General features: G+C 73.4%; 1 protein-coding gene across 1 annotated transcript; it reads right to left on the bottom strand.

Moving 5' to 3' along the window:
• Nucleotides 1-1,380: 1,380 nt before the first annotated feature.
• On the bottom strand, nt 1,381-10,689 carry H696_04224 (hypothetical protein; the record flags this gene model as incomplete). The annotated part of the gene is made up of 1 exon (XM_009498103.1): nt 1,381-10,689. The coding sequence occupies one exon, from the start codon at nt 10,687-10,689 to the stop codon at nt 1,381-1,383; it is 9,309 nt and encodes a 3,102-aa protein (XP_009496378.1).
• Between the last annotated feature and the right edge of the window lie 1,133 nt (nt 10,690-11,822).

An 11,822-nucleotide genomic window follows, 5' to 3' on the forward strand; every position in this document is an offset into this window, starting at 1 on the left:
CGCAAGAGCAATGCGTGATTGGTCTCCCGGCGGGACCAATGCTGTTTGTCTTCGAGCCTCCTCCGCCCCCCCCCCGGGTGGTTTTCCCCCCCCCCCCCCCCCCCCGCCGCCCCCCTCGCCGTGCCCGCCGCGCCCGCGTCCACGTCCGTCGTCAGGCTCCAATGGAGCGCCGGGCGCATGTGCGGAGGGAGCCGCGGTGCCCGATGGGCTACCAACGCATGGGCACATGCAGGATTGCCACTTAATCGGAATACCATCAGTCCGATCCTAAAGGCCGCAGGCGGCATTGTGTTACCCCACAACCCGCAGCGCCGCGGATCGTGGTCGGCGTCGCGGGTGGCGGGCCGCGTGCCCCGCCTCCCTCCGCCCCCCTGTGTGGTCGCCCCTCGGACCTCTGGGTCACCTGGCCTTCCCGAATCGCCTGCCTCAGCATTCCCCGACTTATGGTGCTTTCCCCCGGTCTCTGCAGGGGCAAGGGCCTGACTAGGATCCCCGCCAAAGGCCGAGCCTCCGTGCCACTGTCCAGCCAGCCACGCTTTCTATCGCACACGCGCACACGGGGCCCACCTGCCTGCCGCTGTGTCCCCCTCGCCCTCTTTCACTGGCTCTACCTGTTGGGCGCTGTCCGGCGAAAAAAAAGAGCAGCGCGTTGTTCACATGGTGATATCTATTGTGCTTGTTATGGCGCGCGGTGGCGGTAGGACGCGTGCATGCCCCTCCACCCCCCGAGGCCGGGCGTTTGCTCGCCTTGGCGGCCTGGTGCGTATATCGCAGGAAAGAGACAAGAGGGGGCATGCGCGAGAGAGGGCGGCTCCGCCCGGCCCCTAAAGCGGTGGCATCACAGGACCAGGGGTGGCTCCGCCTCCCCCCCCCCCCCCCCCACCCCCCCCCCCGCCCCCGTTTTGATGGAAAAGTGCTCGCTAGCCACGGGCCCCGGAGGGAGAGAAGCAAGGGCCGAGGGGCAACTCGTGCACCCAGCAGCCCGGGAAGTTCTGCCGAGTGGCAAGTCCCTTGGCCAGAGAAGGGCTCCGGGGAGAGCTCAGGGAACGAGGAGCATCAGCATGCTGCCTTTGCCTGTCCCCCGGCCCCCGGCAGTTGGCGGCATCGGGGGAGGGAGGGACAAGCGCGGCGATCTCCACGTCCGGCCAGTAGTGGCAGGGAGGGGGAGATGCCGTGTGCGTGTATGCGTCCGCGGCGCGCCGCATGCACCCGCATATGTGTGTGTCCCCCCCGCCTACCCCCCCCCCCCCCCCCCCCCCCCCCCCCCCCCCCCCCGCTCGTCCCCCCAGATCGCCCCTGGGATCCGGCCGAGCGTGATGGGAATCGAGATACATGGCAAGGACAGACACACACATACCCCCTGTCTCTGGGGACCGCGCCTCAAGAGAGCGGCTGAGTGGGCCCCAGGTCCAGGGCCGACACGTCGGGGTCGTGCCACAGCCAGGCCCGGGGGATGGGGGTGACCCCGTCCAGTCCGGGGCCGCTCATGAGGATGAGGGCCGACGTGTCGCCCCGAAGGATGTCCTCGCCGCGGCTGGCCGGCTCGACGGTCAGGTCGCGCCGGGGGAAGTTCCGCCAGGTGGAATGCCGAATGGGCAGCTCGGCCCGGAGCCCGGCGTCGGGGGTGCACACCGGCTGCCTGGCGCCGCCGGGGGTGGCGTCGGTGTTCCCCCCTGCCGGGGGCTGGGGGGTGGCCGCGTCGCCGCCGCCGCCGCCGCCGGGCCCGGGGGCCGACTCGCCGGGGCCGTCGTCGGTGTGGTCCTCGCCGAAGGTCGGGCCGGCTGGCGGCTTTTCGACCTTGGCATTGGAGGGGCATGCGGTGACGGCCCCGGCTCGGCCGTCCATGTAGGCCACACGCAGACGGTGCCACCCCCGGGCCAGGCCGACGGTCCAGCTGCCCCAGCCGGACCGCGTCAGGGTCCACGGGTCGGCCTCGATGCAGGAGGCCACCGGGATGCCGATGGCCGTGTCGGCCGTGTGCAGGGGCATCCACCCTTCGCGATCGGCCCGGTCGGAGTAGCCGGTCTCGGGGAAGCGCTCCAGCGGGGTGAAGATGTCCTGGTTGTTGCCGGTCCCGCCGCGGGCCACCTCGTCGATGGTCGGGTCGCCGCGGTGACGAACGGACTTGGCCCCGCCGGAGGCCGCGTCCGGGAGCTGGAACCCCGGGCTCATGCGGTACAGCCAGAGGCGGATGTGCTCGGCCGACCCGGCATCATGGGGGTTCAGCAGGGACGGGTCGAAGTGGAAGGTGTACAGCCCGGCTTGGGGGATGGCCAGCATGCCGTCCATGACATACAGCACGGCCGGGGCCTGGTCCAGCGGGAACTGCCACCGGGTGGCCAGCATGTCGAAGCGGTCCGGGATGAAGGGATTGGCGGCCTCGGGCTCGGCGCGTGGCTGCTTCGCCTGCGCCGGCGGCCGGTGGCCCTGGGGCCGGTCGTCGTCGGCCGCCGATGCGCCGGTGGCGGCCGTCATCAGCTTCTTCTTGTGCCCCTGCGGGGCCGGCGGCGGCGGCGGCGGCGGCGGCGGCGGCGGCGGGGCGCGCAGCAGGGCCGCCGCGTCCGACCGCACACTGACCCCATTGGCGGGCGGGGTGTCGAGGTCCGGCCGGGTGGTCGGCCGGATGTAGGTGTCCGGCAGGGTGATGGCCGGTGGCTGGCCCTCGCCGCCGATCCCCTGCGGCAGGGGGAGGTCCGGGTCCCGGCGACCGAGCCACCGGGTCTCCACGGCCCGGCGCAGGGCCCCGTCCAGGGGGGCCGGGCTGCTGGTGGCCCACCCGGGCCCGAGGACCAGCCCGTGCGTGGCCGGGGCCAAGGGGTCCAGGGCCGCCGCGCGGAGGAAGTCCTCCTGGTGGACCCCCTCGCCGACGAGCCGGACGCCCGGCTCGCCGAGGGTCATGATCCGGCTCTCAAAGCCAAATAGCGCCCGCGCGGCCAGGCCCTTGCGCAGGCCGGCCTTCGTGGCGTCCGACTGGATGAGCTTGGCGTCCTTCTCGCGCTGGGCCGCCTCGCGCGTCAGCGGCCCGGGGGCCGGGGCCACCTCGGCCGAGGCGGCCACAGCCATGGCGCCGTGCGGCTGCTGCGGCTGCTGCGGCTGCTGCTGCTGCTGCTCCTCATCTTCCGCTTGCTCCTCGGTCCGCCGGGCAGCCGGGCCTGTGTCCGGCCGGAGCGGGGGCATTTCCCTGTGCGCGACCAGCAGCGGGGACAGATCGGCCCCCCTGCCGGGGCCGGCCATGGCGGCAGATGCGACGGCGGCCGGGCGCCCGCGCGGCGGCGAACCCGGCGCCGCCGGCACCGGCGACCACGCCGACACCGGCACCAGATCCGGGCTCAGGAGATCGGTCAGATGGTCGAAGTCGCTTGGCTGCCGGGAGAAGCGCCCGGCGGTGCCCGGCTCCTCGGGCCCCGGGGCCCGGGCGGGACATGGCGTCGGCGTCGAGGACGGGTGCCCGGGCCGGCCGCCGCCGGCCGGCATCTTCGGCACCAGCGCCAGCCAGGGGGACGACGGGGCCGACTGGTCGCCGGCCAAGTCGGCGGCCACCGCTGCCGGTGCTGCCGCCGCCGCCGCCGCCGCCGCCGCCGCCCCCCCATGCTCGTGGGGTTCGTCGGCCAGCGCACGAGCCGACGTGCCCTGCCCCGGAGGGGGCAAGCGCCGGACCGGGGCCCGAGCATACCGCCGGGCCTGGAAGAAGGACAGGGCCTCGGGGCCGGCGCGCGTGGACGACCGGTCGGCCGGCAGGGCCAGCGAATTCCGACCCAGGGCCGACCGGCGGAAGGCCCGCGCCCGGATGATGACCGTGCGCGGCTGCAGCCGGAGCCCGGTCAGCCCGGCCGAGTAGAGCGGGCTGGTGGAGGTGGGCTCCGACCCGTCGATGGTGTAGCGGATTTCGATGTCCCCGCCATCGTCATCCTCCATGCCGGGGCCGGGGATGAAGACCGGGCCGCCGCCGGTCGGAGCGCCGGGCTCCCGGCCGAAGGCCGCCGGGCCGTAAAACAGCGCCCGGTGGGGATAGGTCGAGCTGCCGGGCGAGTCGACGTCCGGCTCGGCGTCCAGGGCCATGACCACGCGCAGGTCCCGGATGCCGGAGGCAAAGCACGTCCCGGCCACGAAGGTGGTGGAGGTGGTCGGCTGCAGGGTCTCCTCGCCGGGGTAGTCGGCCTGCCGGTCGGCCGGCATGCGGCTCCGGCCGAGATGCCAGTCGCCGCTGAGCCACACCCGCACCCGGGGCAGCGGGGTCAGCACCCCGCGCAGGGCCTCGACAGTGGTCGGCTGCAGCAGGACCTCGGCGTCCCACAGGTGGGCCATTTGCCCCAGCCACAGGGGATTGCGCCGGTCCCGGATGAAGGGCGGCTGCGGGCAGCCCAGCACCAGGCCCGTCCAGTCGGCCGACCGGTCGTCCGCGCTCCAGATGGGCTGCAGGGTGTTGGTGGCTCGGCGGTCGCGCTGCAGCGCCTCCGGCCAGGGGTTGGGGTCGGTGCCGGGCCCGGACCCGGCGGCGGGGGCCTTCTTCCGGCCACCGCCGCCGCCGCCGCCGCCGGTGGACCCGGCCGGCGGCCCGGCCGGTTCCAGCACCCGGGTCGAGGTGCCGCCGGTGTCGGCCACCCGTCGCGGCTCCTGGGTCAGCTCCAGCAGCTCGGCCCGCGACAGGGCGGCCCCCCGGCGCGTGAGCAGGCACGCCTCGGCCCGCAACTTCAGCCGGCCATCCACCAGGCTGTGGTGGCATGCGGCATCGAAGCGAGCCCGGCCGTAGCTGGCATTCGGGTCCAGCCGCAGGAGGGCTTCACGATTGTCGGCCAGCGACAGGACCGCCCGGTGCCCGGACAGGCGATCGTGCAGCGTCAGCAAGTGCGACCCGAGCAGCGAGGCGGTCGGCCCGGCGGCCGGGCCCTCGGCCCCCGGCAGCTGGGGGAAGAACTCCATCAGGAAGCGCGCGCTGTCCACCCGCCGGGCCTGCTCGTAGGCCCGGTGGTCGCCGGCATGCGACCAGGCCCGGACGAATTCCGCATCGCGCTTGGCCAGCGTGGCCACCGGCCGGGTGATGAGCCCATGCGACACGGACAGCAGCTGGGCCCGCGTGCCGAAGTCCAGCAGCTGGCGCACCCGGCCGCGGAAGCCCCGGCGGATGTCCTCCGACCGGAAGGTCCGGTGCAGGTGCGTGCGGGCCCCATCGCGCGGGGTGTACACCGACACCACCTGGCAGAGGGTCATCTCGGCGGCCTCCAGCCCGGGGGTGGTGTACCCGGCGGCGCCGCCCTTCGGCGGCAGGACAAACCCCAGCCGCAGGCGATAGGACATGTACCGGGTGCGAGCCCACCGCCGGGGGGCCGACCGGGACATCAGCATCGACGAGGGAGCGCCCTCGGTGATGGGCGTCTCCTCGACCACCATCATGGAGATGGGCTGCGTGGTGAACACCCGGACGCTGTGGCCGGCCATGCCCGGGGCGTCGAACGACACGATGACCTCATTGGGGCCGAAGCGCCGGACGCGCCACTCGGCCGCCATGCGGCTCGGGTCGCCATCCGGCACATCCTCATACCCGGTGTCGTAGGCCGGCAGGCGCTTGTACACGCGCTGCCGCGGCAGCCCGGCATCCGGCGCGTCGATGTACATGTCGTCCCACTCGTGGAAGAGACACAGGCTGTCCAGCACCCACTCGTACACGCGGGTCAGGCCGCCGCCGGGTGGCTGGCGCTCGTCCGGCCCGAGGACCCCCTGGCCAATGCGGTCGACCACGACAAAGGCGCCGGAGCTGCCGCCGCCCACCCGGCCGCCGGCCGTCGGGTCGACATTGGACTCCTGGCCGAAGTCCTTCAGGAAGAACACCTGCCGGGTGTGGGACAAATCGCGCATGATGTTGTCCTCGGACACGCGCGGCGGGGTGTCCGGCATCGGCCGGATCTGGGGCTCCGACGGGGGGATGACCTCGGGGCTGGCCGTGGCGGCGGCGGCGGCGGCGGCGGCGGCGGCGGCGGCGGCGGCCGGCGGCGGCCCGGCGCCCGGGTGCGCATGGCGCCGGGACCGGACCCCGGCGGGGGGCCCCTGCCCGGCCGGCCCCATGCCGGTCGGAGTGGCCAGGATGCGCGCGGCCCCGGTCTCCACCCGCCGGCCCAGCAGCTGGTAGAGGCTGGTGCTGTCGGCCCCGCGGCCCGAGTGGCCGAAGCCGATCTCGTAGGAATTGCGCGAGGACAGGAAGTTCAGCGTGACCGGGGTCCAGGGGGACCCCCGGCGCCAGGCGCACTCGGCCAGCTCCACGCCGGCGGTGGCGTGCGGGGCCGCGTGCCAGCGCATGTCCCGGGCACAGCTCGGCAAGCTGCCCAGGGCCGACACCAAAGCCACGGTCTTCCCGCCGGGCGTGAGCGACCGCATGGCCAGATGCCGCTCCGGCATGAAGGTCGGCCGGCGCAGCATGTCCGGCGTCACCACCGACCCCGGGGCAATCTCCGGCATGTTGGGGGTGCTTTGGATTTGGCGAATGCGCGGGCCCATGAGGATGATGGCCGGCCGGCCGCGCAGGTGCACCATGAACATGTGCTCGTCCACGCGCTCGCCATTGGTGCTGGCCCGCGGCCGGCCGATCAGCGAGGCGAAGGTGAAGTCCCGCTGGGGGTCCCAATCGCCGACGATGTTGTCCTCATTGTCCATGATGACGTCGGTCGGCGGGGGGACCGTGGACCCGGGGTCCGAGTCGTCCGTCAGCCGGCCGGCCCCCCCTCCGGGGGTGGCGGCCTCCTTGCGGGCCGCCTTCCCCCCGGACGACTTGGGCTGCTGGACCTCGTGCGTCGGCCGGGGGTAGTCCTCGGACCCCGGGCCGGAGGTCGGCAGCCACCGGTCCCGGAAGAGGAACTCCCCGGCATACGGGGCCGCGTCCGACAGGAAGTGGTCATTCAGCGCGCGGTCCAGATCGCGGCCGCTCTCGGCCACCGGCAGCCAGCCGTCAATCTTCCACGGGGGGGTCGTGCCGATGACGGCCTTCATCGAGGGGCCGAGATCGGCTTGCGGGTCCCTGCCCTTGTTAGAGCGGACTGGCTCCGGCAGGCGCCGGCGCGCCTCGGCATCCTGGAAGTCCAGCGGCAGCAGGTGCATGTGCAATCTGCCGACCACGCTCCGGGCCACGGCCTTCTCCGGGAATTGGCGGAAAACCTCCGGCGTGGTGCTCAGCGCACAGCCCAGGGCCATGGGGATCGGGTCGGCCAGTGTCGAGCCCAGGGGGACCGGGTACCGGACGGGCAGGTTGTTCTTCAGATCCTCCTCCTCCGGGTCCACCGGGGGGGTGTCGTCATCGCCATCGCCCGGGTCCGGGGTCTCGGGGTCGGTGCCGGGATTCGGCCCCTCGGGCTCGGTCTCGCCGCCGCCATCTCCTTGACCGGGGTCGGTGCCGGGGTCGGTGCCGGGGTCAGGCTTGGTGCCGGGGTCGGTGCCGGGGTCAGGCTTGGTGCCGGGGTCGGTGCCGGGGTCAGGCTTGGTGCCGGGATCGAGTTCACCGCCGGAATCGGGCTTGGTGCCCGGATCGGGATCGGGCTCAGGCACAGTGCCAGGATCGGGCCCCGGATCGGGCTCAGGCACAGTGCCAGGATCAGGACCGGGATCAGGACTGGGATCAGGACCGGGATCAGGACCGGGATCAGGACCGGGATCAGGTCCCGGATCAGGACCCGGATCAGGTCCCGGATCAGGTCCCGGGCCCGGACTCGGCTGCTCGGGCTCAGTGTCCCCACCAGTATCGACGTCGCCTCCGCCGGTGCCCGGCTCGAGCCCGGGCTCGGTGTTCTTCTTCTTGCGCTCCTTGCGGCCCTCGTTGCCGGTTTCCGGCTCCAGGACCTCGGGGAGGGGATTGATCTTTTTGCGGACCTTGTCCGGGTTGCGAGTCTTCTTGCCGGTCAGCGCCTGGACCTCGTCCGCGGCCGAGGACAGCCCCCCGGCCGCGTCCGCCATGGCCAGGGCGCCGACCGTGCCGGTTGCTGGCGGCCGGGCACCCAGGAAGCCGAGCATGCGCTGAACCAGGGCCGGCGGCGCGCCGGTGGTGGCCGGTGGCGGGGGACACGCGCGGTTCCGCCGCGGCACGCCCGGCCCCACAGCCGTCAAGGCAGCCGGCACACCCAGCCCGGCGGGGTCCTCACCATCGAGCAGCATGCCCCGGCGAATGCCCCGCCCCCCGGCCGCGGCCGCGGCCGCTGCCTCATGGTAGCCGAGGAGCTCGCGATCGCGCTGGCGCCGGAGCCTCGGGCACATCCACCGGGAGCTGGCGCGCCGGGGCTCCCGGGAGGCCCCGCCGGCCGAGGCCTCGGCCACCGCGGGCGCCAGCACACAGGCGGCCGCCTCGTGGCCCTGCTCATCCGGCAGGACGGTCAGGCGCCCCTCGCCGGTCCACTCCTCCCGGGCCAGGTGCTCGGGGGCCGGGTCTTCGTCGGTGGTGTGCTGGTCGTGGCCCGGGGCCGGGTCCGCCGGGAGGACATGCTCCCGGACCCAGCGCCGATACTCCGGATTCAGCTCCAGCCACACGCGGGCCTCCTCCAGGAGCTCCTGCGTGACGCGCACATAGTCCGGCCGCTTGAGGCTGTACGGCGAGACGATGGTCTGCGGGACCAGGTAGTAGCGCTGGCGCCACTCGACCTCGCGGGCGATGCCCTCGCGCCCGGGGCGGGGCATGTCGGCAATCATGTTGCGCAGGTCCACGCATATTTGCTGCACCGACAGCAGCACCGTGGCATCCACATGGGGGCCCCCGACGCCGGGACCGCCGCCGGCGTCGGCGAAGCACACCTCGCCGATGAAGGCCGAGTGCAGGCAGCGCGCCTGGCCGCTGGTGTTGCCGGCCCGGTGGCTGAAGCCATCCTGCTTGATGCGCCGAAGCAGGGAGCTGGTGTAGGCCAGCCGGCGGATGGACTCCACCTGGAGCCAGGCCGGCGCCGCGGCGCCGCGCTGCTGCGGATCCAACGGCCCGTCGGCCGTCACGCCGCCCAGGTCATCGCCCTCGTACAGGTCGTCCACCGGCTCGCCGGCGCCGAACCCATGGGGCACGGCCGCCGGCGGGGCGTCCGCAATGCCGATGGGCCCGGCGTCGGCGGCCGTGATGCGTGCCAGCTGGCCGGCCCCGGCGGCCTGGGCCTCCGGCTGCGGGGGGTATGGCCGCTGCCGGGGCGGCCGGATGAAGCTGGCATCCCGGCCACAGGGACACCAGAAGGTGCACCGGCGGCCATCATCCCCAAAGGGACACACCTTCGGCGGGGGCTCCGGGGCCGTGGGCCACGGGTCCCCCTCGGCCGGCGTGGCATCGGCCCGGGCCGCGGCGGCCCCCTGCCCGGGCACCACCACCCTCGGCAGCCGGTCGCCGGCGGCATGGTCCTGCGTGCCGATGAGGAAGTCCCGCGGGGGCCGGACAAACCACCCGACCAGGGCCGGGTGGCTCAGGGAAAAGAGCCACAACCGGCGAATGAGATTCCCCAGGTACAGGTTGTCCATGGCCTCGTGGGCATGGTCATTCCACTCGAGCGGGGCGCCGTCCAAATTCAGCCGGCCCGTGGTCCAGAGGGCCATCCAGTGGCGGCGGGCTTCGCGAATGGCCCAGCGCCCGATGCGCAGCTCGTCGAACATCAGCCCGACCATGGTCAGCGAGGCCAGGGCCGCGGACCGGTGGTTGGCGGCCGTCTGGCGCATTTGCATGACCGTCACGCCGACCAGCTCCTCCAGGGCCGTGATCATGGCCAGGGTCAGGGCCTCGGCCGGCAGCTGGGCCTCCGGCTCCGGCCGGACGGCCGCAATGCGCGTCAGCTCCCCGAGGAAGCCCAGCAGCATGCTCAGGGTGCAGGTGATGAAGTAGAACCGCGGGTTGGTGGCCGTCCGGGTGGCCTGGGCCGGCATGCGGGTGGCCCAGTCGACCGTGATGTCGGCCCATGCCTGGAGCAGGGCCCGGTCGGCGGCCGCCTGGCCACCGAGCACCCCGGACAGGGCCTTGGTCTCGTAGGCCCGGAGCAGCGGCCCGGCCGCGTAATTCAGCGTCACCACCGCCCGCGAGAAGGCCATGTCCTCCTCGGCGCTGGGCACGCTGGAGGGGACGGTGTTGGCCGGGGGCTGGACCCCGGCCGACCCGGCCAGCGGCACGGCGCACCAGTTCCACCGGCCGCGCGGGCCCATGCGCGCGCGAGTCACCCCGCCGATTTTCCGCGCTGCCCGGTCGGCTCCCGGCTGGGCCAGCCCCCCATGGTCGCAAGTGACCACGTCATCCTGCAGCAGGCGCAGCACATCGCGCCGGATGCATGAGGCCACCTCGCTGGCCCAGCGGGCCTGGTTCAGGATCCACAATGGCTCGGGCTCATCCTCGCGTGGCCACCGGGCTGGCGGGTCGTCCACCGACGGCTCCGGCGTGGTGGTGGGCGGCTCGGTCGGCGTCGGCACGGTGCTGGTGGGGGGCGGCTGGATGGGGGCGGTCGGCCCGCCCGGGGGGGTGCTGCCGGCCGGCAGCGGCGGCGCATGGCTCCCATCATACCGGAAGGGCAGCTGGTGGTAGTTGAAGTTGTTGCGCAGCCGGCGGAAGATCAGGTCCCGGAAGGTAGTGGCTGCCAGGGCCGGGTCCCCGGAGGCCAGGGACTGGTGCAGCAGGCGGATCTGCGGGCTGGCGTTGGGCCGCGGCGGGGCCACCGCCGCACGCAGCCGGTCCGCCGTGAACTGGCCCAGCTTCTCCGGGTCCATGGCTGGGGCGCGGGCCCGGGGGGGGCAGGCAGTGCGTGTCAGTGGCGAGGGAGGCGGGGGGGGGGGGGGGGGGGGGGGGGGGGGGGGGGGGGGCTTCGTGTTCCGGCTGTTTGCCGGGCTCCGGGCATATGCGCTTTCCCCCGCCCCCGTGTGCGTGCGCATGTCCCTCGCCCACCTTCTCCGGCGCCCTCACTCGCCTTCCTCCATCCTTCCCGTGCACTCTTCTCGCATCAGTGGGTCTTTCTCCTGCCTGCTCAAATCGATGGGCAGGGAGAGGGCGCGTGGATGCTGAATGGTCCCTTGCTTTCGGGCGTGGCCAGGCGTGCCAGCACACCGGGACGCGCTCGCGCGCAAGCGAACAGACAGCCGCACAAGCATCGACAGCCGCACAGGGATCGACAGCCACCAACGGCCATAGACAGGCGCGGACACCGGGCCCCGGGCGATCTTGGCCGGGGTCCGCTGGTCCAGGCACCAACCCATTACCCACAAGTAGTTTGTTTGACCCGGATTCATGCGTACTCGGTGGTCCGAAAAGGCGGGCGCCCGGTCGAGCAACGACTTCGAGTCTTCGCCGGGGTGGGACAGCGGCAGGGCCAAAGGCACAGGGTCACAAGGCAGCAGGCGAGCAAATGCAAAGGACAATGGAGGCGGGGAAAGGGGAGGCGGTGGGAGGGAGTTGGACTGGCGCACGGCAAGGCGGACCGGCACCCAGGGACTGCCTATTATAGTGGTGGTGCCCCCCCCCCCCCTCTTCCCCGCTCCTTGCCCTGCATCGCCGGGGTCCTGCCAGCACGCGTTTGCTCACGGGCGCGTTTGCTCACCGGCACGTTTGCTCACAGGCACGTTGGCCGCCAGAGCGGTCAGGCCGCCGCCCCAGACGCGGCGCAGAGGCACGACAAGGCGACGCACGCGGGCGGCAGCCCTCCCCCGCCCCCGCTCCCGCCCCATGCCTTGGGCTTCCTCGCGGCCGGACGACCGCCCGACACCGGCCGGCGCTGGCATGCCTGGCAGGCGCGCCAAGGCCGTGGCATCCCAACGAATGATATTGCCCATGGGCGCCAGCGCCGCTCATCAAGCCCCCTCGCGCCCCCCCCCCCTCCTTTTGAGCGTCCGAGGCTGGGGCGAAGCCG

This window comes from Fonticula alba, assembly GCF_000388065.1.
Source record: "Fonticula alba strain ATCC 38817 unplaced genomic scaffold supercont2.7, whole genome shotgun sequence".
In the NCBI taxonomy this organism is placed as follows: Eukaryota; order Rotosphaerida; family Fonticulaceae; genus Fonticula; species Fonticula alba.